A 24,771-nucleotide genomic window follows, 5' to 3' on the forward strand; every position below is an offset into this window, starting at 1 on the left:
TAAGCTCCACTGCTAACATGTTACACCTTATGGCCCACCTCCAAAACACTGCATGTCCTAAGTCAGAGCCCTTCTGGCCACCACTCCCACTGCTATTTTGACTTCTGAGTGCGTGGACATATTTTCCACAAACACAGGATGAGCAGGTTACAGAAATGACAACTCCTTTGGCATCCCAGGAACCCAAATGCTACGCCTGAAGCTAACCTCAGGGGAAATGGGTCCCGGTCTCTGTTCTACCCAGGCCTACCTGACCTGGGAGGCCTCTGGTGACGGAGGAAATCCAACACTGATGGAATCAATTAGTCACTCTGGGGGTTTTGCTTTATTTCCCTGTATCTTATTCATCCTCTGCTCCCTTCACATTTAGCCCTGCACCCTGTCTAGGAGGTGTTCCGTAAATGTGAGCATAATGCACCTAGAATAGCTCGTGGATATTGAGATTTGGAGTTATTAGGAAAGTGTTTCTCAAACTCTGTTCCCTGGAACACTATGAAAAACTGATTGACTGGCTAAGTTTGGGACTCCCTGGATACACATCACTCCTTCTACCACAGATTTACAATGCGCATTAGCATGTCCAAGGCTCAGGGATAGCCCGGAGCAGAGCAACCCCTTTAACTTTTCCCAGACTTCTCTGCACACAGGCTGGGTTGGCTACCTTGGGGTTGAAGGCACAGCTGAACAAGGCCCCTAGGTCCCGGGCCAGCGTTTCCGATCTTCCCGTCTCCGTTGCAAAGAGGATTGTGGCTCTGACCCGGGACGCCATGGTCTTACACATCAGCACTGAGGTGAAGAGCACGGCTCTGTAGGGACAGACAGATGGACTCTGTGTGTGGAGCCAGCCTTCCAGGGGAAGCTGGGGGCCCAGGAAAATGGGTGGGTCAGTGGATAAAGTGGGGCAGGTTGTGGAAAAATCCAGGTTTATCACCAGCTATCAACCCTGACTCACCGCCTTCTCCTCCCCTCCCTGGCTCAACCCACTACTCAGCTCCTTTGGGAAAACAGAGGACAGAAGGTTGGGACAATGGCAGTCGGGACCCTTGGGACTGGTGTCTAGACTTCCCAGAGCCAAACCCTTTCTCTTTGCTACCTGCCCTTCAAGACCTAGAAGGAAAGGCTGACTAGAAGGAAGGGCTGAGCTCGGACACCAACACTGGCCACCCCCACTTACTTAACCAAGACTTTGAATCGAATCTCTCTTCTCCGGGGTCTCCTCCTCTCATCTTGCCAGACATGGGTTTTCCAGGCCTCCACCTTCAGAAAAGAGGGCAGATGTGACGGCAAGGTGGGCCCGGGTTCGGCTCGGGCTTGTGGATGTGGAGAGATGGAGGACCCTTTGTGTCCTTTGTGCGCTGGGGGTGTGAACAGGCCCTGTCCCCACCCCCTCACTGAAAGCCTCCCAGGGAAGGGCTGTGTCTGTCTGTCTCCCTCAGAGTTGCAGCTTCAGTGTCCAGCATGGAGCCTGCACGTGGTCAGCTGCTTTTGTTCTCATTCTTGTCCCCCTGGAGGGAAGAGGCCCCGCGTCTCTTTCCTTTTGGTGTCTTATCACTAGGGGAAAACTCCATACAGCGTGTATGATGTATACATATGCACCCCACATGGTGCACTGGGCTATGTCTGAGAGTAAACGGCGGTGCCATGACAACAGGCACAAACTGTCCTGGGCAATCAGTCACCCTACTTATCACATTCAGAGTAAGGAAGCTCTTCCCCAAATCTAACCAAAGTCCTTTTTGACAGAAAATGAACTCGTTTCAAGGGGGAACATTTACTGAGTGCATTCTAGGTTGGGCAGTGGGCTGAGCTGTTACACGCACCAGCTCACATGAGCCAAACAACCTTCACTGTGGAGTTGATGCCCATCCCTGTTAGAGAAGGAAAATCAGGGCTTAGGTGGATGAAATGACCCAGCCAAGATCACATAGCTAGGAAGTGGAAGAATTACCCACAGATGTGTCTGACCTGGGAGCCACACTCTTCCCCACTGTGCTACGTGACTGTAGTAGCCCTACCATGCAGGCAGGCACCGTGGTGGTCACCCTCAGGAGCTGAAACCCCACCAGAGTGATGGGTTACTAGAGGTACAATAAAAGGTACTTCCTTCAGTCCTCAGAATCCTTGAAAAGCATTTGAAATATGCCTCTGTGTCCCTGATCCTCCCCTGTAAGTCCTGTGTTAATGAGCACGTATGTGCACAGGCATGTACAAACACACACAAGCATCCATGTGTACACACGTGCAGACATACACACTCTCCACTCCTGAGCTCTTGAGACAGAAAGGAAGGCCCTCCTCTTACCTGGTAGTAGTAGAAAGGGGACAAGACATAATTTAACATCTCCTGGTGGAATACGGGGGTGATGCTTCCAGAAATCGGGGGGACCAGCCAAACCCAGTCGGCCGGGCAGCCCCCTCGGGACCGGTACTCATTCTGCATGTACTTCATGAAGGATTCTGCAGCTGAGTGGTGGTCCATGATGGTCACATTCTGCTTCTAAATCAGAAGGGGAGTTGAGGCAAGGGGTGAGGAGAGTGGTCGGTTGGCTGCAGGGCTCCCAGATGGACTAGGGGAAGGGCTGGCAATCTGTAAAATGGGTGTGTAATCCCTCCTGGCCCCTCCTCGCTGCTGAACACAAACGCCCAAATGCAAAACACTTTCAGAGCCTCTGACGAGCACAAGAAGTCACCATAGCCATGGTCAGCCCACAGGTTACACGTTGGCCCCACCTCAGGGGCAGTGTCCTCCTTCTCAAGTCATGCCTGTAAGTCTCCCCGAACTCCCAACAAATGGCTTTCTCTGGATGCTGATGAGTCAAACCCCAGTGCCTTTTAGTCACTTGTTGGTGGAGAGTTCCAGGAGTCATCTCCTCAGGGATGTGGCTCTCTCAGCCAAGAAGGAACTAGACACCTCTGAAGAGGACAGAAGCATTGGGGGAACCACAGCTTATGGAAGACACACCATCACAAGGTCCCACATCCTAAAATTAGAAGCCAAGGGGGCTGAGACTTCCTGGAATGACCCAACAAGGTCTGGGGCAACTCATTAAGTCAAGAGCCATTTGTTTCATGTAGTGGTGCAAACCTTGGCCTCTTATTAGCCATGTGACCTTGAGCTATTAGTTGCTTAACTCACGAAGCCTCAGTTTCCTCATCTGTAAAATGGGGATAATAACAGTTCCTACACTATGAGGTTGTTGAAAGGATGCAATAAATCAATACAAGTAAAGTATAGAACGTGCTCAGGAAACGGCTCTATTATTATTTCTATTTTCTAGGCATTGTGTAAGGCATGGGCTTAACAGAAATGGAGGACGTGGTTCCTTCGCTGCATTAGATCATATTCTAACCAGGGGAGGCAGAAGGACTTCAGCTGTTTCACGGGGCCTGATAGAAATGATGATGGAGGTGAGTGCAGGTGCTGACAGAGGGCAGAGGAAAGGGCTTAGCTCAGACAGGGGCCTGGGGGAGAGTAGGGGGATTTCAGAGACAGCTTGGAAGAGGAGGTGAGTTTTGAGAGATGGGTACAAGTTAGGCGGCAGACAGGCAATCCTGGAGGGGACACTGCATGAGTCAAGACAGGGAGGCAGGAACGAGCCTGCTGACGGAGGGCCCAGGAGGCCCAGCCACACCTTCCACAATGGTATACACACACAGGCCAGTTTTAGGCTCAGAAGCTGATGACAGCTGTGATAATGGTGGGACAGTAATAAACAATGTTAACAACAAAACTAATGCTTACTGAGTGTTCACTATGGGCCAGGCAGTGCAGCTAAACGTTTTGCATTCACATTCATTTAATTCTCACAGTAACCTAGTGGGGGAGGTACTAGTATCATCTCTGTTTAATAGATGAGGAAATAAGGCCAAGTCTTTTGAAGCTGATCCTGAAGGAGGGAGTCCTGGAGACTCTCAAGCAGGGAAGGGATGTGGTCAGCAATGGTCAGGAGACAACTGAGGATCAGCAGGTTTTCTGGGACACATCCACATCCTGCCAATGTCAGGGTTGATGCTGGGAGAGCCCATGAGTCAGGATGTGTGTCCATGGCTTCCCGAGCTGGGCCAGCCCTGGGGGCTTTTCCTGTCCTGTCTCAGACCTGCCTCCCCTCCTTCAGCAGTCAGGCACAAGCTTGACCTGCCATAGGGTGACCGGCCCTGGGTAACAGTGTGTGAGCACATGCGTTTACTGGGTGTTTATTGTCAGCTCCCCACGACACCCCATAAGGCCAGGGCTTCTGTCTATTTTGTTTACCACTCATAACCTCGACCCAGCCTGGTGCCTGAACCACAGAAGATGCTCTATAAAACTTTGCTGAATGAACGAATGACTCTCTGCCCAGTGGTCTGGCCTCCAGGGCACCTGCCAGCTTTGTGGAGAAGGTCCCAGATTCTAAAGTAATATCTTCACACACCTCATGGCTCCTTCCCAGAAGGAAGGCGAGTGTTTATATGATGGGCCAGGGGGCCTTCATAGGAACCAACCTGCTGTGTGCAGTGGACGCTGTCTAAGGGGTGGACACTTCCGCTCAGACGGGGAAGCAAGAACAACCATTGCTCATGTGGACATGGGCTCTCGTTCATTCGTACAACACATAGATTTGTTAGCACCTGCCATGTGCCAGACACTCTGCTAGACTCCAGGGGTAGAGCAGTGAACAAGACAGACAAGGTCCCTGCCCCCGGGAGCTTACATTCTAATGGGGGAAAGAAAGAAAGAAGTAGATGGACGCGATAATGTCAGGAGCTAATAAGGATTATGAAAGAAAATAAAGACAGAGTTAAAGAAATGAGAGAGAGAGAGATGGGATGGAGGTGGGGTGAAGGTGAATTTCATATGGCACGGTCAGGGAGGGCTGCTCTGAGGAGGTGACAGCTGAGACCTGGATGAAGGGAAGGAACCGGGCATGGGACAATTTGTTGGAAGAGTGTTTCAGAGCGTTCAAGTTTACCAGAAGCATTCAGATTTTATGCTGGGAGACCTGAGAGGGCTCGTCTCTGTATTCCCAGCACCTGGCACGAATTGGATGTTCAACATTGTCTGACGCATGAATAAATGAACAATGCCATAAGAGGAAAATCAAGCATGACATGAGCGGCTGGACCAGGTGACTTCCAACCAGAAAGTCTTCAGACCCACAAACACCTGACATGCCTGGAAACTGTGGAGAACAGCAACGTTGATCTCAACGACAGCCCGGTCCTTCCAGAGTGAGGCTACCTTGTGTGTTTCCAGGCCCATCCTTCTGCCCACTTCCTGCAGAGGTAGAGAAATAGGGGCGAGTTGGCCCCTGCGACCCCATCGGCCGGCCCACACCTCTAGCTGGCCCAGCTGGATGTTCCTTATTACCTCCAGGATGTTGTAGCGCTGGACGTCACAGAAGTCCCGGACCCCGATCTCCGTGCCCATGTACCAGCCGTTGAAGGGGCATCCTGGGAACTCAAGGCCACCCACCTCCAGCAGCATGTTGGCCACGGCCGGCAGGGCATACCACTTCAGCTCCAGCTCCCGGAACCACTCGTACCTGGTAGGGAGGCAGAGCCGATGGCAACGGGGCCTTCACTTTGGCCCACCTTCAAACCCCTCAAAAGAGCTTCATAAAAAGAGTCAACCAGGAAAACTCCTTCACAAGTGCTGATCTCTTAAGTTCATCCCAGTTGGAGAGGTGAATTGGCACACCATGTGTCATTTCGCTAATTATGCCTTTATTCATGCAAACATACCAAGCATCAGTTACATGACAGACCCTGTGCTAAATGCTGAGAACCCAACAGAACATAGCAGTTAAGGGTTCCAGCATCAGAAAGCTGAGGTTCAAGGTCTGCCTTACCACTTACCAACTCTGTGAACTTGGGGTGTTATTTAGCCTCTCTGAGCATCAGTTTCCCCATCAGAGATAATAGCACCAAATTTGTGGGATTGTTGTGAAGATAATAGCATTGTTCATTTGTATATTCAATTATTCCAGAAATATTTATAATTGAGTACCTCCTATGAGTCAGGGACCCTGCTAGTTATTAGGGATATATTGCTGAACAAGAAAGGCAAGATTCCTAATTCTCAAGGACCTTACAGACTATAAATAGGTAAACAAACAGAGGGGGAAAAAAAGGTGATGTATTAGATGGAAGGTGTGGGTACCTACTCTAGACTGCGTGTTCAGAAGAGGCTTCTCAGAGCAGGTAACAGTCAGGAAATACCTCACTGGCAAGAAGAAATGAACCCTACAAAATTCTGAGGAAAGAGCATGTCAGGCAGAGGGAACAGCAAGTGCAAAGGCCCTGAGGTAGGACTGAGTTCAGTATATTCAAGGGGTGAAAAGAAGTGCCCAGCCAAATGCCTGCTACATAGTGAGTCTCAATGTATGGAGGTATTTTTGTTATGAGAGCTGCCTGGAGCAAGGACTGAACCAGATGAGTTTTGAAGTAAATGTAGGCCTATGCTGTCACCACAGTCAGCAGAGGGACAGCTGAGAGAGTTGGCAGGAAGGACAAGGAGGCCTGGGCTGCTCATTGTGAGAATCTCAGAGCCTTCCAAGGGTTCCTCTCCTGAGGTCACTGTCTTTCAAGCTCATAGAGCCCCATCTGTCTAAACCTCTGCTTCCCTCTCACCGTCAGCATCTCTTTACAAGTCTGAGGCCCAAGATACAAGTACAGACTTGCTAGACAAGGGTGACAAGGTGGGCCTTGAACACCAGCCCTTCTGGGTCTCGCCTGCTGCTGGCTGGCCTTCAGGGGAGGTGAAGGGAGGTGACCGAAGGCTGAGGTCTTACTTAGGAAAGAAGGGAGCATGCACGTGAACTCACACCCCTAGCACCCTCAACCTGCTTACTTGGGATGTTCCATGGGCACCTCGAGCACAAGGTCAGGTGGGATTTCGAAGAGCTCAGGGTCACGGCCATTAGCCTGCAGGACCAGAGGCACCACATCGAAGCGGCCATACTTAGGCTTCCAGCCTAGGTCGATGCACAGCTGGAGGCAAGACAAGCCCTGTGAGTCTGCAGACCCAGGTTCTTTGACCCCTCTGGGCTCCACTCTCACCCACCAAGGCTGGATCTGGTACCTGGGTGAACTCCACGGAGGCAGGGTCCCCCCTAATGGTGCCATCAGGCATCTGGTAGCCGGCATACCGGATGAGCTGAGCATTCCAGACTCGGAAGTCATGCTTCCCATCGCTCCGCTGGGGAAACACGGTGATGGCCGACCTTCCCCAAGACAAGGACAGTGTTGTTGACCACCTGGTTTCAGTGGGGGCTTCCAGCCATCCTACATGGGTCCCCCTCCCCCTCTTGTCTTCCCACTCCCCAGTCTGCTGCACCTGAGTTAACTGAACCAAACCCCTGCAGCTCCCCGACACACCAAGTGCTAGCCAGCCTCTGTGTACCTGCCCACTTCCTGACATACCCTCTCCTTCCTTCTTCTCTCTGCACCTCCTTCCCCTTCTTCCAGACCAGCACAGGGACTGTCTCCTCCAGGGAGCCCTCCCTCAGGGGTTCACTGCCCCAGCCCTTTCTTTATCTGCACCATATTTCTCTGTAACATCAAGTTAATCTGTGCTTGTTGAGTGCAAGGCATAGGTTCATAGTTGGCTGAGCAGTGTCTCAGGGTCTTAGTCACTTCTGCACCCCCCATCCCACCCCCACACCTAGCCCTGTGCTGGGTCCCCATAGGGTAGGCACTGGGTGTTTGTGGAACAGAAAAATAAATGAATAATCAGATGAGCTGACCCTGATCTCCTTGGCTGGGGGAAGGGGAAGGTAAGGCGGGGGTGGGTACTGATGAGCAGGGACTCAACCACCTCTAAGAAAACCACCACACTGGAGCCATCCGCTGCAAAACCAACTTCTCATCCCCTCTACAAGGTGGGGAGCCCCAACCTTGAACAGTGTAGAAGTTGCTTCTTAAAGATCCCCCCACCGGCTCCAATGGCCTCAGGTCAGAAGGAAACCAAGGAAATGGGCCACTGATGAGGCACTAAGCTCACTCATGGAGGCAAGGCTCACCGAGAGGGCCCCCTGAAGAAGCCCGAGTCTTTCTCCTTTCTTTCTCCCTGGTTTCTCCTGGAGCTGAGGCCCATCTGCATGCTTTGGCTCAGACTTGGGGGGCAGGACGGCCCCCAGCCACAGACTGGGAAAAGGCACACCCACCTGATGTTGCCATTGTTGGTGGAGTAACGCAGGTGTCTGCAGATGTGCTCAAACATTTCCTGGGCAGTGGAACAGCTCCGGGCGTCGAAGACCTGCACACAGCCCACCAAGACCATGCCCATCAGGACAGAGGCCTCAGGGTTGCCCGGGAGCTAAGTCACGAGGAACTGAGGGAGTGGTCCAAACCCCCACCACCTGAACACCCTGCAGAGGAGTGCACCTCCTCTCTGCCCCTTTATCCTTCCTCCTGTGCTCCTAGGGGAGTCCAGGCAACCTCACTTGGAAGACCCTATCAGAACCCAAACCCTAAGAAAACCTGATTTTCAATCACCATGTAACAGGATTCCCACAGTAGTCACTTTACACCTTTTAAATATGGTCTCCAGCACATTTTATTACAGCCAGAGCTGGTTTCATTGGCATTTCTCATTGATTTATCTGTGCAACTACTTTTAATATTATTCAGTAATAAATGTAAAGATGGCTTAGGAGACTAGGAGAAAGACAATGTTTTCCTAAAGTCAAGAATTCAGTCAAGGTAAACAACCAGGGCATGAGCAATAATCACAGCAAGGTCACTCGGTTTTACGTTGGCGTTTAGTCTCCCAAATTTAACACAAGAGAGAAAGATCAGCTAGAAACCCCGGCACGGAGGTCGGATTCTAGACTCTAGTGGGGGCGGGGGAGATGATGGGGTTGGCACGGCTGTGAGCCCCCATCTCATGGTCAGGGAGAACCCAGGTGGCCCTGAGCTCAGCTCAGCTCGGCTGTTGGGATCCACCTGCTCAGGGCCCGCCCGCTTCCCGGCTTCTGCTCCCGCTCAGTCTTAGGAAGCCCACCTGCAGGTTGGACCACTGGATCCTGCCAATACAGCGGGGGGCGTTGCGCCAGGCCTGCTTGGTGGCGAAGATGAGCTCATCTCCTGTCAGCTGGTAGGTTCCTGTTGTTTCTATCTCCTTTGTTACCGCTTCCACCCTGGCCAGATGTTCATCTATTTTTGCCCTAGGGGACAGGAAGGCATCAGGAAGGTCAACAGTGAGATGGGCTTAAACGGAGACTGATTCAATCCACAGAAGCAGGAACTGAACGAGGACACCAGGAAGGCAAGAAGTCTTTCAGGGAGACTGTTCCCTCCAGGGCCATCTTCCTGGGGGTGTGACCAAGGCCCTGAGCTCAGAAGAGTCCCATGCTGGATTTAAGGCTTTGCTGTCACCGTCTCAAATTCTTAATCATTTTTGAACAGGAAGCCCATATGTTCGTTTTTACACTACGCCCTGCAATGCTTCTCTGACACTTGCAAGACCCAGAGCAGCATCCACCAAGCCTCAGCCCTGTCCTGCCTCCCAGCCAGGGGAGGGCGCGCCCACCTTCTCTTGGTTAAGAGGAGTCAGTCTCCCCCGCGGCAGCTAGTACTCACTGCGAGCCAGGCACTGGGCAAAGCCACCCACAGTCAGGGTCCCACTGAGTTTATGAGGGAGGCACTTTCGTGTCCTTTTCTAGTCTGCTATACCCAAGAGGTTAAGTATCGGCCAGGGAACGTAAGTGTGAGAAAGAGCAAACTCAGGACTTGGACTCAGAGAGCCCTAATGCCAAGTCCAGGCTCTTAACCTTCTACCTTCCACCCTAGAGGGAAACTTCAAGCCCAGAGATGTCAAGGGCCAGCCCATGCTTCCCAGATCAAGCTCCGATAGGGACTGGCTCTCAGGACTCAACCTGCAGGGCCCTGGGGCCTGCTCAGGGAGGAGCCCTCCACAGTGCAGTCTCACATCACAGGTTTTTTTCCCATGAGCTGTTTCTCAACCTCCTCACGACTTGGCCAGCAATCCCACGTGAGATTTCTGAACTGGCTCTTGCCTTCCTCTCCCTGACACACACACACACACACACACACACACACACAAACACACAGAGCAACCTTGAGATTCCAATCAGCACCAAAGATGTTTGAAATAGCCACAAACAAAAATATTTCAGGAATGAACTCCTGATTAAGGAGAGTGGACAACTCACAACAAAATGGCCTTTCTGTGGATGAAGAGTGTCTCAACAACTCTTCTTTGATTAAAGAAAAAAGCTCAAAGACAAAACACTTGGCGCTGTTTATCTTCAAGGACACTCCTGGCATAAGGACTTGCTGGGTGAGGTCGATGCTGCCCCGTATCCCGGAAGCCCTTCCTCCCCAAACAAAGCTTCCAGCAAGATTCCCTGCTCTGCATCAAAGCATGAAAACAAGAGTAATCACCAGAAAATTGATGCTTCAAACATACTTGGTACTGTTACCATGTGACTATGTACATTTGCACCCAATTCCTTTAGAGTTTCCTCTTTTACCATTGTTTTTAAATAGTCACATTTCTAAGGCATTAAAAATGCTAAGATGCCTATTAGTTCTGAAAAAAAGGGAGTGGCCTTTGGCATCAGTGAACTGGCTTTGAAAAGACCATTCAGCAAGTTACAATTTCTAACTATACAATCCTTCACTCACGGAAGACTGAACTGGCCCAGCTGTCTGCGTCTATGGCTGCTAGTGTAATTGTGGGGATGTCATTCACACATTCCCAGGATCTCTTGGGGTAGGGGGTTGTCCAAGGCACGGATTTGTGACTGTGAGAAATAGAACTTCCCTCTGTGAGAGGCAGATGGGTTTGACTAGCCACCAAGAGCAGCCTGGTAGCTTCCCCAGGCTAACACCCACCCAATTGCTTTCCAAACACCAACAGGAACCCCAGGGAGTTGGAACCTTCAGGGTCAAAAAGCAGGATGTTAGAACACTGAGATTAAAAGCAAGGGCTCTGGCCCAAACTGCCTGGGCTCAAATCCCAGCTCTGGGACTTCACAATGTGCAACTTTGAGCAAGTTACATCTCCTCCATGGGCTTTGGTTTCCTTGTCTGTAAAGCAGGGAGGATGATAATGACACCAGTGTCATAGAGTTACATAAGAGGCAGGGCCCAGAACGTACTTAGTGCTCAGTAAGTGTTAGCATCTATATAGTGGCCCAGTGAAGCCGATCAAGGAAATTCCTGGACTCTGAAAGGCTCATTAGTCAACAACCGTACCGAAAGCCCAAGGATCTTGGGCCTCTCAGTGACAGAGCACTTCTGTAGACGTTCTATTTACACAGCACACACAGCAGCAACCCCCTGATGGGTTTTCAGCCCATGCGCACATTAGACTGCCTGAGGAAAGAACATAGATGTTGCTCCCTTCCACTTCCCAAGATCCTGACACCCTTGGCCCAGGGACTCTGGCATCAGCATTTTGCAAGGTCCTAATGGAGGCTGCTGTGCAGCCACGCTTGAGGACTATTGGCCCCAGAAGATAAGGCCTCTTTCATGGACTCAAGGTCAGACATTGCAGGTCAGAGCAGAGGGGACATGGCATCATCAGGAGCCCCTTTTCCGCCGTGGGGGAGTCCCGGGTGTCCTTCATGCAGCGAAGTGCCGTGTGGGGCCGCACCATAAAAGCCACATGCTCCTCCCAGCCCCTAGAACAGCAAATCCATTCCCTTGGCCATTCTGTCTTACAATCCCTTTGTGCATTTTTATTTTAAAGATATAAAAGGGCCTAAATTAATAGTCCTGTATTTCATGAAACTTGGGAACACAGAGTCCAGTGCAGAGAGCTCCCTCCAAGTCAAATGGCCTGAATTTTAGCTGGGATGAAACTCTAGCTGTCACTGGGCTTCCCTGCTCACACTCGGAGGTGGAGGGCTTGGCTCGGTGGTCTCGAAGGTCCTTTCTATCTCAAACATTTCATAATAAGAGGTTTTGCACATCGATTCATAATCAAGGTAAGGTTGTGCCAAGACCCTGTTCCAAACATGCTTAATTCTCACAACAATCTTATGAACCATCATCACCCACCACCCCCAACCTTTACTGAAGAGGGCGCTGAAGCACAGAGAGGGTAAACAGATTTCCCAAAGATATAGGACTGGTTATAGGCGGAGCTAGGATTCAAACTCAAATGTTTATACCCCCAACCTATGCTTTCAACCACTATTGCCATGCGTATTTGTCTTATGGTTTTGTGAACCTATCCAGGGTCTTTTCCCTGGAAAACTATGCTTTCACCCTGGGTCCACTGCAAATTTGGGAAGGAAAGGAGTCTGAGGTCAGAGAGAAGTGGCAGGAGAAAGGAGAGCTCAGGGGAAGGGGAGGCAGTGATGCTGCAGGAATCGAGCCTTACTCTTTGAAGGAGCTGTAATACTGGTTGACAAATTCGATAGCTTGAGGTAGAAGTTCATCTGGGGAGGTAGGCTTGTCCCTGGGTCCTATGGTCAAACTTTTGGGGTTCATGATGGCTCCCAGGCAAGACTTGGACTTGCAAGCGAGATCCTGGAAAGACAGGCAGTGGTGAGGCTGGCTGCATGGTCCCTGGACCCAGGCGTTGATGGCCATCCTCCTCTAGGGTCAGCTCTCCTGGCCACTTCTGTCCACTCTGTCTGCTCCAGCTCCCTGCCCCTCTCCATCCCTGTGGCACCTCCTCCTTGGAGTCTACCAAGCTTTTCCCTGACCCATATCTCCTCTCCTCTCCTGGCTGAACCGCAGTGGATGTGAGCTGGGGTTGCTCCCACCAGCCTGGGCTCAGTCTCTGGCCCTGCTCCCCAGCCAGCTCCAGCCCCAGAGCAAAGGCAACAGCTGGATTCCTGGGAACATCTCAACTACTTTCTAATTTAAAGAGGCTGATATGACTCCTGGGAACACACTATTGTTGTTCAGCCAAAATGAATTGAGAAGGTGCAAATCCCCAATTCAGGGGATGGCACAGAAAAAATATTGGAAGTACACCCAAAGGTTAACAATGATCATTTCTGGAAGGTATGGGAAATGATTATGCTTTCATGGGCTTGAAATTTTCCATTCTTTCCCACTTTAAAAAGGCAGAATGCATTCTTATGTTAGAATAAGAAACTGGGAAAACAAGGAGACTTAAAGGTCACTTGGTCCAACTACTTACTGGATGTTTGAACCCCTCTTCAATCTCCCCCTAACAAATAGCACTTGAATCCTTCTAGTGACAGGGAGCTCACTACCTTACAATGTTGTTCAGTCCAGTTTTGGGCAGTTCTGTTAGAAAATTCTCCCTGATACAATCTGTTTCTCTAAGAAAGAATTTACTTGCTCCTATAATCGTTTATCTCTCCTCTGGGTTATCCATCATCCACGGGTGGGTTAACAGGGTGTTAGCATCATTTACTTCCTACTGTAATTTGTGAGCAACAAGTCTGCTCCCACCACCCTTTGCCCAAGCAGATGACTGTCTGGTTTGCCCAGGGCAACATCTGTTTAATTCATTAAAGGCCCTGATGGCTTCACCGGCTTGGGACAAAAGTGGTTCTCCCAAGACCCACCCCAGACTTCTCACCCGTTTGGCTTTTTGGTGAAGTGTGTCGTGGAAAGTCATCCCGCTGCCCCAGTTTTTGATCCTCACATGCTGTGGGCTGGCCCATAGGGATGCATCCAGCTTGACCAGGGATTCTGGAGACTTCTAAGAAGGAAGAAAACCCAGGGATTTCCAAATGCCTCCAACCCCAGGACTCCACAGGTCTCTCCCAGGCCCTCCTTGGGCTCTGGATGGGTGGGGAGCTGTGGATAGGCACACAGGTCAGGGTGTCGGACCATGTTCCTCCTCCCTTCCCAGCAGCCTGGCCATCTGGGCCGGTGCCTGCTAAGAGCTCCAGGTGCCTGGGCCACTGGCCAGACTTCTCTCCTCATCCAAGACCCTGCCAAGTGCTCCCTCAGAAGAACTGCAACAGGAGGGACTAAGAGATGTGACAGAGATAACTGTCACAGCCACTACTGTTGAGAACAGAGATCAGGACAAGGAAGAATGTATCACTGCCTTCCACGCAGGCATTTAAGAATGTGAAAACAGTTCTCTGCCCACCCCTCTGGAAGGCTGAGGTCCAAAGCACTTAGGGAAGACAGAACCGGTGGGCTACAGCCTGGGGGCTGCGGCCAGAAGCTCAGCTTGCTGAGTCTGGGATTATTTCCAAATGCCCTACTCCTGGCTTCCTGAGTGGTCTGCTCTCACCCAGGCCTGCCAGCCTACAGAGGCAGGTCTCCCCAGTGCCAGTGCAGGGGGGCGACCACTCCTGATTACCAGGGATCATTCTGCTCTCTCAAAACTCTTCCTCACCCCCACCGGTGTCCCCCCGTTCTCTACTCACTGCCCAGATCCCAGCTCCCACCAGGATGCTCAGCTGGCATCTGCCTGGGCAAGGGAGGAAGGGGCTTCCCACACTTGAGTGACTCACTGACCTTTTCCGCCCCCGTGAGGGGCCAGGGGGACTCATCCCGGTGCTTGCTGAGGCTGTGACTTTTGGGGTCATCCTGTGTCACTGGACTGCAAAAGGAAATGGCTATCATGAGGTGGAGTATCAGGGCAGAGAGCAACCTCAGAGGCTCCTCTGCCAGCCCCTCATTTGATGGAGGGGGAAACTGAGGTCTGAGGGGTGGGAGTGAATATTATGGTTCCCAGTCTATGTGGTGGGGGAGGGAGTCAGCAGATCCACCATCAGTCTCCTCCCTCCTCCTCTTCTTCCCTTGCCTTCCCCCTACAAAGTCAAAAAGTCATGGGGGTAGCTGAGTCAAAGCTAACAGCCCAAAGGGCAACCCACAGAAGCTCTGTGAAGATACCCCCCTCAAACGCCGAGTATAAACACGGTGCAGGGCTGGGTTGGCAGAGAAAGGTTCCTTCAACCCCGCCCTCCCAGGGCAGCAAGACTGCCCACCACCCACTCCCTCTTTGAGACTTACGCTTTTTCATTTAAAACATTTGATCTACCTTGGTTTATTTACTTATTCTAAATTTTTACTATGGAACATGTTAAGCATACACAAGGAGCGAGAAGAGTGTAATAAACCCCCATGGACCCTTCAACCAGATTCAACCCAATTAAACAATTATCAACCCACGACCAATTTGTTTCAACATTACTCTCCCAGGACATATTATCACTTTAAAGCAGGTCTGAGATGTCATGTCATCCATAAATATCTCAGTATTTCTGGAAGATAAGGACTCTTTAAAAAATATATTGGTTAGGGGGAGGGTATAGCTCAAGTGGTAGAGCGCATGCTTAGCATGCACAAGGTCTTGGGTTCAATTCCCAGTACCTCATCTAAACATAAATAAATAAATAAACTTAATTAGCACCCCCACCAAAAAAAAAACTAAAAGGAAAAAATATATTGGTTATATTTGTTTGAAAACAACAGATTTAAAAGAATTTCGCCCATCCTTTGATGAGGATAAAGCTGTAATAGTCTGAAGTAACACAGAAAATGTTGGTTCTGGTTTGGGATTTCAGGCTGGCTCTCCTGACAAATGCTGCAGAGAACAGGATGTGTGAGCACCCCTCCAATGGTCACTCCCCACGCATGCCTCCTCCTGGGGCAAATCACACTGTGGGGCACCTTAGTACAAAAGCTCCTTGTGTTCTGCGTTCTTTGCAGTATTTTCTGAGGTGTGCACACATCCAAAGGGAAAAGTGGTTAAAAAGTACTACAAAGGTCCCTCATTTTTCACCTTATATATGTCTGTGATGTCAGAAAATGACAAATGAGCATTTTATTATTGGAAAACGTAATGACTATTCATATTAGCATTATGTAATTAATTATATATAGTATAGTCACATGATATGATTTATAACTATAAAAAGGTAGTGTCCCTTTAAGAGAAATTACGTATCAGGAAGCAATTTCCAATGGAATATTATTCAGCCATAAAAAGAATGAAATAATGCCATTTGCAGCAACATGGATGGACCTAGAGATTATCATACTAAGTGAAGTAAGTCAGACAGAGAAAGATAAATAGCATATGATATCACTTATATGTGGAATCTAAAAAAATGATATAAATGAACTTATTTACAAAACAGAAACAGATTCATGGGCATAGAAAACAAACCTATGGTTACCAAAGGGGAAAGAGGGTAGGGATAAATTAGGAGCTTGGGATTAGCAGATACATACTACTATATATCAAATAGATAAACGACAAGGTCCTCCTGTATAGCACAGGGAAGTATATTCAATATCTTATATCTATAATGGAAAAGAATCTGAAAAAGAATATATATATATATACACATATGTATATACATATATATACACACACATATGTATATATAGCTGAATCATTAGGCTGTACAGCAGAAACTATCACATTGTACATCAACTATACTTCTATTTAAAAAAAAGAAGAAAAGAAAAAGGAGGCAGCTTCTATGTGAATCCATGATTCAGCAGCCTTTTAAAGCACCCTCCATGTGACAGGCTGTCATCACCCCACTGGTGTGGAGGTGTGCCCCACCAGAAGCCAACCATAAGGTAATCTGGACATTCGGAACAGGGAAGCCATGGCTGAGTAGGCAGCATGGGGCTGCTTAAATGGGAAGATGCTTTGAGGCTGGGATCCTCAGGGAGACGATGCCTTACTGCTCTTCTCAGCCTTTTACCAACACCCCTCACCCCCAAGCCCCATCCTGCTTATTATTTCCTCTCATTTACTTCTGGTCTAGAACTAGAGAATTTGAGAAGTTTATTGGTCCACAGTAACTTTTAGATTGAGAAACAATATCTTTGTACACTTAACCTATTGCCCCCAGATATTAAAAAGCTACGTGAAAATCCACTATACAGATGGACCACAGTGAGCCTGACCCCACCACCTGTGGCTGATTATTTAGATTGTGCCCAGTTTCTCCACTATTACAGATAATGCCTGAAACTGCTGCTGGCTCTCTGTGTATGTGCATTTGTATGTGTGTGTATGTGCATTTGTGTGTGTGTGTTTATACACACAAGCACTGAAAAACACCTGGGGGAAATGCCACTACATGTTAATAGTGACTAGTATTAAGTGATAAGATCATGAATAATTTGAATTTTTCTTTATACCTGTCTGCATTTTCCACCTTTTTACTGTGACCATAAATTCCTTTCATGATTGGAAATTTCTTTTAATTTGAAAAACGAATAAACAAAACCATGCACCTTCACCTTTCTCTCTCCCAGTTAGTGGATTTCTTTGGGCTAGATGCCGGGAGATAGGGTTCCCAGAAACCGGTGAGTGTAAGGATCTGGGTACTCATTGCCAAATTATTGCATTGTCCATCCAGATATGTGCAATTTGGCTAAACCCACAGCTGTGCTTGGTCCTGCTTGGCCCTTCCTGGCAACGGAGGACCCTTAAGGACCTGCCGCCAAAATGAGAGCTGGGGTGTGGCCCTTGTTTAGACCCAGGACTATCCACAAGCGCTTGAGCCTGTGGCTTGTTTGGGGACTGACTGCCCTTTGGTTCCTACTCCTCCCCGCCAGCCCACCTCTACAAACACCAAAGGTAGGGGGCGAGGAGGCGCTCTGGGAAATGGATCTTATTTGTAAAACAAGAACCTCTTTGCTCTCTTAACCATATCTGTCCTAAAGGGTGCTGTAGCCCCAGTGCTGAAAAATCTAGAAATTCCCAAGTGCTGAAACATCCACAGTTCCTACTCCAGCCGGCATAGACGCCTCTCAAGGGTGCATGTGGGGCTACTCTGGGTCTTTGTGGCTACTGAGTTGCAACCTCATATATGCACTAAAGAGGAAAACCCTTTTAGTAAGTCCTCATCGGACTCCTACAGAGCGAATATCCCAATCCTCATATTTTCCTGGAAAACCGAAGCTCACAGAGGGTCAGTGCCCTGCCGCCGAGGTTTGAGCCGGGGCCGCACGCGGCGCCACGCGCCTCCCTCCCAGGGCGACCCGGCCCGGCGGAGTACCTGGCTCGGCGGGGGCCGCAGGCGGGCTGCGGCCGGAGGATCCTGCGGAGGAGCCGGCAGAGCCGGGGCCGGGCGGCCTCGCACGCCGCGCCCAGCCCCTCGCGCATGGCCCCGGCGTGGGCGCAGCTCCAAGGGCGCCCCTCACCGCGCCGCGCCAGCCCCTTTATCGTCGCCGGACCCCGCAAGCGCCCGCCCGTCCCGGGGCGGAGCGAGCCGGAGAAGCCGCCAACTCCGAGAAGCGCCCCGACTCGGCTTCACCCAGCGCCTGGCCCTGGGCCAGAGAATCCGCTCCGCAGGCAGTCGCCTCGACCCCTCGCCCTGCGCCTCCGATGCAGCGGGCTTCCGCAGGGAAGTCTGCCACTGGAATGTCTCTGGGCTGCCCCGGGGCAAGTCTGGCCAGGCTTGGTTTTGCTATTCCTCATGAAATAGTGATCGTAATAATAGCTCCCATTGTACAGTGCTTTCTAGTTTACAAAGCAAATTTTCCTCTCTGTTATTTCATCTACCTCTTACTGAATCCAGTGAGAAAAGGCAATTCTATATTGTCATCCTTACTTGACTGAGAAAGTAGCCAGAGGCTCAGAGAAGTTAAGGATCTTACCCAAGGCCACACAGCCGCCCAAGGCCACTGCCCAAGTTCTCTTACCTTACAGGGCTGCCACAAGAAGTGCTATTTCTTTCCTTCATGTTCAGTGTGATTCTAGGAAAGAAGCTTAAAAATCCCCATAGAGCTGGGGGGTGAATTTTAGTGGGAGACATAGGGAAGGAAGCAGTTGGACCAGGAGCCCCTTCAGGTCCCTTCCAGGCTCCTGGTCCTTACTACCTGGAAGGTACAGGACCCCGACCTTGCTCCATCGGTATGTTGCTTCTTACACTGGGAGCAGGGTAACTCTCAGGGTCCAGACAGGGACAGGGCAGCAGCTCTCAACCTCCTAGTACAGGGAACCGTCCTGGACCTATTTCAGCGTATTTAATCCTAAACCCAAATTAAAGTGGAATGAAAGAGGGTACATATTTATTCTGAGTCAGTTGCAACCCAGCTTAACTTTGCCCTGGATTTCATTTATCTGCACCTAGATGTTTCCAACTTTTGCCTTTGTCTCAAAAACATACAAACACCCTATGTTCACTTCCTAATCATTTGTTTACATAAAATATAGAACTATTACTCACATATAATATTCTTGGTCTTATTACACCTGATGGATTTTAAAATTACTTTTTCAAAATCAAAACATATTAACTGGCTTCTGCTGCTTTCAGGATAAAATCCCCTTTGTACTGTTGCTTCCTCTTCCAGTAGCATCCTCCCCGCCCACCCCCCCACCCCTACTGTAGGTGCAGTCCAGCGGGGCCTACCTCCTCCCTAAAGCCTTCTCCCACCCACTTATTCCCATTCTACAGCCAAGCCAGCCCCCCCCTCACCACCGCAGTAACCTCAGAATAGATCCCAGTAACCCCTAATTCTGCTATAACTTCATGTCTACCTCTCTGTTCCACCCCACCCCACTCCAATTTATAAAGTTCTTTAACATCCCAATCTTTGTGTACTCCTCCCTAATCCAGTGAGGAAGACATCATTTTCCCCCACTCCCTCCCTGACAGCAGGAATTGTGTCTCTTTTCTCTGTCCCTTTCTCAGCCCACCACATAGCAGGCCTTCAGGGAGAGACCGTAGAATGTAGAGGTTATAAGTTTAGACTTGGTTCAAACCTCAGCTCTACCACTTTCCGGATGTTGACTTAGTTAAGTCACTCAACCTTGTAAAATAAGGCTAATCATAGTTCCTGCCTCATTACTGATACAGTAATAAGGACTTAAACAGTATCTGTTCTTTTTAGCTGCTGGGTTTTCAATTAATAAGCGGCTCAATTTATTGTTTACTTAATTGGTAGACAGAAGGGCTTCACTGATATCTCCACGACCCCCCCCCACCTCAGTGCCAGAGAGGGGTAGCCCTCAGCAAACCATTGTTAATGGACTGGAACATGCCCAGGACCAAAAGCAGGGCAGGCAGGGTAGTGGTCCTGAGCCAGACTGCTGGGACTTGACTCCTAGCTCTGTCATTTGCAAACTGTGAGATCTTAAAAATTACTTTAACTTTGTAGCCTTCAGTGTCTTCATTGCTACAGCAGGAGGATAACCAAAGCTCCTTCCTCAATGATTGCTGAAAGGGTTAAATGAATTAATGTGTGCTATTTTTCTCTCTATTATCTCTGATATCTGATTTGAGATTTCTACCAGCCTAGCTTAAAAAGATGGGGTAAGTCAGCTAGTTTGTCTCAGGTCAATCTACAACTCAGGTCTGAATGGCCCCAAATCACAAGTCAGTGCTAGTAGATGGTCTGGAATTCAGGGCTACAGGCTGTAGGCCACACTGTAAAGGCTAGAGGGGGGGAGGGGATTCAGGATGATCTCAAAAGATAGGGGATAGACTGGGTCTGGATGAATCAGGGGAGGAATGTGCTGTGTACAGACACTGGAAAATTGAGGAAGGCAGGCTGGGTAGGTGAGATAGACCCTCTGTCTGGGGAAGCTGATCCTACAGAACCCTGTAGTCAAGCCTCAGTGTGGTAACAGGCAATAGAGAGCCACTGCAGACTCTGGAGCAGACGCATGACTTGCCAGAAGTCAAGTTGGAGTGAAAGAGTTCAGAGCCAGTGTGAAGGCTGCAGTTGGGGGTGGCCAGCTGGCAGGGGCTGCAGCCATGAGGTGAAGAGAAGGAAAGTATGACCAAGAAGAGTCGAAGCAGAGTCTCAGGGTTCAGGCCCTCTTGTGATCCTGGGAGGAGCGATGCAGCATTTGAGTCTGGGGTGCCAGGAGGACGTCTAGAGGTTATTCTACCCTGCGTTTTCATCCTTTGATCTCTTGGCCACCTTGGCCATCACAGCCCAGACTGCCTGGTTTCCAATGTTCTCTCCTCTGGTTCAGCCCACACACTCTACGTGGACGATCTTGCTCAAGAATCTGCTATGGCTCCCTGCTGCCAAACAGAGCAAGCCCAGACCTTCACCTCGGCTTTCAGGCCCCCATAATCCGGACTGGCATCTCCTATCCCAGCCCCTCACCCCTACCCAAGCACAGTCAGGCTGGCTTCTGTTTCTGAGTCTTTGCCCACTCTGCCCTCTTCCTGGAATGTCTCCACTTCTCTTCACCTCCTCAGATTCTACTCACTCTCCCAAGTCCACACCGGGCTGTCTCCCCTCTGTGATGCTCTTAGAGGGGAATCTGATGCTGCTCAACCTCGTCCTGCCGCCAACAGCAGTAACAACGCTGACAGCGGCAACAGAGCCGTTTACTGAGCTCCGTCTCCTTGTCGGGCACATGCCGCAGTTGTTCACGTGTGAAAACACATATAATCTCCTACCACAACCCCAGAAAATAGGCCTTCCGATCCCCTTCTTACAGATGAGGAAGTTGCAACTCTAGGCCAGGGTCACAGGGCCACTAAGTGGTAAAGCCACCTGGGTCTCCCCAAGCCTTACTCTATTCACACTGCTTTTGTGGATTGCCATGCTGCCTGCCTGCAGGGGGCACCCTGCCCACTGTCGTCAGTGGCAAGGGTTCCTCTGTGGCTGTGGGGCTGGGAGGCTGTGTGGCCGCCCTGTGTGGCTTTGGTTTGATTCCAGCTTTCGTGCTTTAGCAGGTTGACTTGTCTTTCTACTTGAAGAAGCAAGCCTCAACCTCAAGTCGGAGGCCATCTCTGAGCAACAGAAGCCTGTCCCCTCATTGATAGATTGGCTGACCAATTCTCTCAGCTCTGCCTCAGGCTTTCTTCTCCTGTAGGGTTGGGGTGGGGGAAGGTGGTGGGTAATGGGCAGGGTTCAAAGTCCAACTCTAATCACCAGTTATGTGACTCTTGGAGTTTCTATTTCCTCATCTGTAAAATGAGACAATGGTTTGTACCTCACTGAGCCCCAGTAGAGGTCAGTTGAGTGGCAGTACCTGTGAAGTGCCCTGTATCCCCTGGCCCAGAGCCAGTGCTCAGTAAGTGATAATAAACCCTCCCTTTTATTGAGTGCCTGCTATCTATGGGCACGCTGCTAACTGTTCTGCATGCACACTCTCAAAACGCTCATCCTCAAAATGCTACAAGATGGGTCACCGCGGTGTCCCCATAGTGCAGGTGAGAGCATCTGAGATTCAGAGAGGTTCTCTTGCCCTAGGTTACACAGATGAGAGACTGCACAGGGTCAGCCAGGACGCCCAGCAAAGGGCTTGGGTACAGTTTGTCTAACATCCTGGTACTACTCCTCACCAGGTTGATATTCAAAATATCTAACCAGCAGGTAGGCATACACACTGGTAAATCAGAACAGACATCGGCCAGGATGCCACCCCAGTTCTAACCACTGGACTCCACTGCCTCCCATGCTCAAGTCAGGTCTTCTATATCCCCTTCCTGTATTCTCTTCCCAGGGCCTTCCTTTTTCACACATTCAGGTGCACTGAGGTGCGGATAAACAATGACTGCATCGAATTCCAACAGGGACATCCAAGGAGCACCTGGCAACTGCAGACCTCCGGTGAGAAGCCAGGAGCAGAGAAGAATTCTGAGTATGCAGGGCAGAGCCTGGAAGGGGAGCTGAGAGGAGAACAGTAGGAGGTGGTAGCAGGGAAAAGCTTACCTGGAGGGAACCTGGCAGGCTTTCCGCACGTTGTTGTTAATGTCCAATTCCTCAGTCAAGTCAAATTGGTTGGATTTGGTCCTGAACAGAAACTTCCAGGGACAGGCCATCTCTGCGGTTTTGCAAAGCACGTCACTTCTCTGGGTTTAAACTCAGAGGTCCTTCTCTGTGGGCTGAGGAAGGAGAAGGAGGCTGTGACGGAAGGCTGAGGAAGAGTTTACAGAGCCGGGCCTTCTCAGTGTGGTTAGTTGACTGAAGAGTTGGTACAAAAGCTAACAGAAATCTTAAACAGCCACTTGGTCAATGCCTTGCAACCTCCGTTCCTATTTTAGGGTTGCATTTGGAGCTCCCATAGACATAGACTTTCAATCTACAAAGCCACACAACCACCTAAAGGAAAACTACTGGACTCGTGGCTCAACAAGGACCAAGCACATCCCCTGTGAGCCTCCTGAATGGGACCTGTTGGCCCACCTACCGGAAGATCTTCACTGATGGCCTGAGGCAAGATGGGGAGGAGCCTGCCAGTCCCTGAAACAGAGGCGGCACCTCTGCCTGGCCCCACAGGACTGTTTCCAACAGCTCTGATTAGCAATCATTTTCCGCCTGTCACTGGGGAATGCAGGTACATTGTAGCTGCCTTTCTGTTAAGATTTTGCAATTGTTATCAACACTGCCACCTGTTCCTTTTTTCTTTTATTATGGGGGAGGGATAATTTTTTGTCAGAAAAATGCACTCAACTCTCAATATTTGAGGAACCTGCCTTTAAAACAGACCAAAAAAGGAGATGAAAGTGGAGGCCCAGGTCTGATCCAGTCTTGCCCACAGTGTACCTCCCCAGTGGGAAAAGCCTTTGCATTGGGAGCCAGTGTGGTGATGTTGCCCATGTAAGAATCTTAGGGGCCCACTACACACCTGGCTTCAAATCTGGGCTCTCCTAGTTCCATGACCTGGGTCAAGTTATTTAAATGAGACTCATTTCTTCACCCATACAATGGGCTTAATAATATCCACCTTAACATAATTTATTTGGGAGGGGAAAGGTATATGTTATAAGGACTGGAGATCATGGTCAATGTAAAAAAAAAAAATTCTCGGCAGATTACTCTCCACTTTCCAAAAATTTTTCTTTGAAATGTAGCAACCACAGCAAATTTTGCAGGAAAAAGAAATCTGAAAAAAGATGCCCAGTTCAAATGACCAAATCTCATGTTGGCATTTCTTAGATTTTCCACCAGTTTATCTCTGTAGGCAGAAAAGTCCTACAGTTTTCTGAACGTCCCCAAACAGTAAGAAGCAAAGCCCTCTCAAAATAGCAGCTTCCCCAGAAATGAAGACAACTCACCTCACAGCTGGCCGTGCTGCCTCTGCAGGTTACGGACAAGCACACTTTTGGGGATCTGCACCTTGAGAACTTCAGAATCGCCAATAACTGCCCGGTCCCCTCACCAGGGGTGACTGAGAGGTTTCAAACCAGTGACACAGAGTTCCCTGGAGCCAGAGAGCCTCAGTCTTTAACTCGCTGTAAAGTTACGATTACACCAGCAGCTAAATATTTATACCCACCCCTTGTCATCCAGGGAGCTGTTTTTGCATAAAAATCTCTCTCTCTCTCTCTCTTTTTTTTTTTTTTGTTTCCAAAGGGAGTGTCCCCTGCTGGGTATACAGTTAGCTATTTTATGACTGGGTCTCTGGGCCTATGGGTGACTTAACCCTGCTGTTACATCACTCTGTGTGGTGCATCCTCACCTCTTCCTGGTCCAGGGTCCAAGATAGTGGCTCAACAGCTAGGTGGTGGGTCCAATAAAGGAGTCATCGCGGAGCCAGGTTTTATGAGCTAAGCCACACTGCCTCAGCATCTTGGGGACTTTTTTTTTCTCTCTGCAGGGAGCACTCCCGTTAATTCCTGTCCAGCCTCTCAGTTTTCCAGTTTGTGGCAGGAGTCCAGGAAGCTGAGGAATATTGACAATATGGAACACACTGGAAAGTGCCCAGGTTACAGAAGGCCAGTGATGCTGGGTGATGCCAGTGTTCCAAACAGACTCCTGAAATACTCAGCTTGAGGTTGCTGGAGAGGAAGAAAGTTGTTGGAACAGAGAGACCTCTCAGATGTTGGTGCCACTAACGTCTCACACTTCAGCTCTAAGTAAGCGATGGTAGTACGGGGCAGGTAGAACTATTTTCTATAGGGATAAAAATCCTTTCTTACAGCAGAAATTACA

The 24,771-nt window shown here is 49.7% G+C and overlaps 1 protein-coding gene across 1 annotated transcript in view; it reads right to left on the reverse strand.

Annotated features, from left to right (window-relative positions):
* Positions 1-22,677, reverse strand: part of NOS2 (nitric oxide synthase 2) — a 36,014-nt gene extending 13,337 nt beyond the window's left edge. The window contains exons 1-13 of the mRNA XM_006211974.4: positions 22,549-22,677; positions 14,410-14,494; positions 13,514-13,636; positions 12,335-12,483; positions 8,984-9,146; positions 8,145-8,236; positions 7,061-7,202; positions 6,830-6,969; positions 5,348-5,522; positions 5,153-5,254; positions 2,303-2,497; positions 1,175-1,257; positions 662-806 (exon numbers count right to left, since the gene is read on the reverse strand). Of these exons, the coding sequence (XP_006212036.1) occupies positions 662-806; positions 1,175-1,257; positions 2,303-2,497; positions 5,153-5,254; positions 5,348-5,522; positions 6,830-6,969; positions 7,061-7,202; positions 8,145-8,236; positions 8,984-9,146; positions 12,335-12,483; positions 13,514-13,636; positions 14,410-14,494; positions 22,549-22,658 (1,704 nt within the window). The 5' untranslated portion in view covers positions 22,659-22,677. The remainder of the gene's footprint in view (positions 1-661; positions 807-1,174; positions 1,258-2,302; positions 2,498-5,152; positions 5,255-5,347; positions 5,523-6,829; positions 6,970-7,060; positions 7,203-8,144; positions 8,237-8,983; positions 9,147-12,334; positions 12,484-13,513; positions 13,637-14,409; positions 14,495-22,548) is intronic.
* Positions 22,678-24,771: the final 2,094 nt, after the last annotated feature.

Source organism: Vicugna pacos, chromosome 16 (assembly GCF_048564905.1).
Source record: "Vicugna pacos chromosome 16, VicPac4, whole genome shotgun sequence".
NCBI classification, from domain to species: domain Eukaryota; kingdom Metazoa; phylum Chordata; class Mammalia; order Artiodactyla; family Camelidae; genus Vicugna; species Vicugna pacos.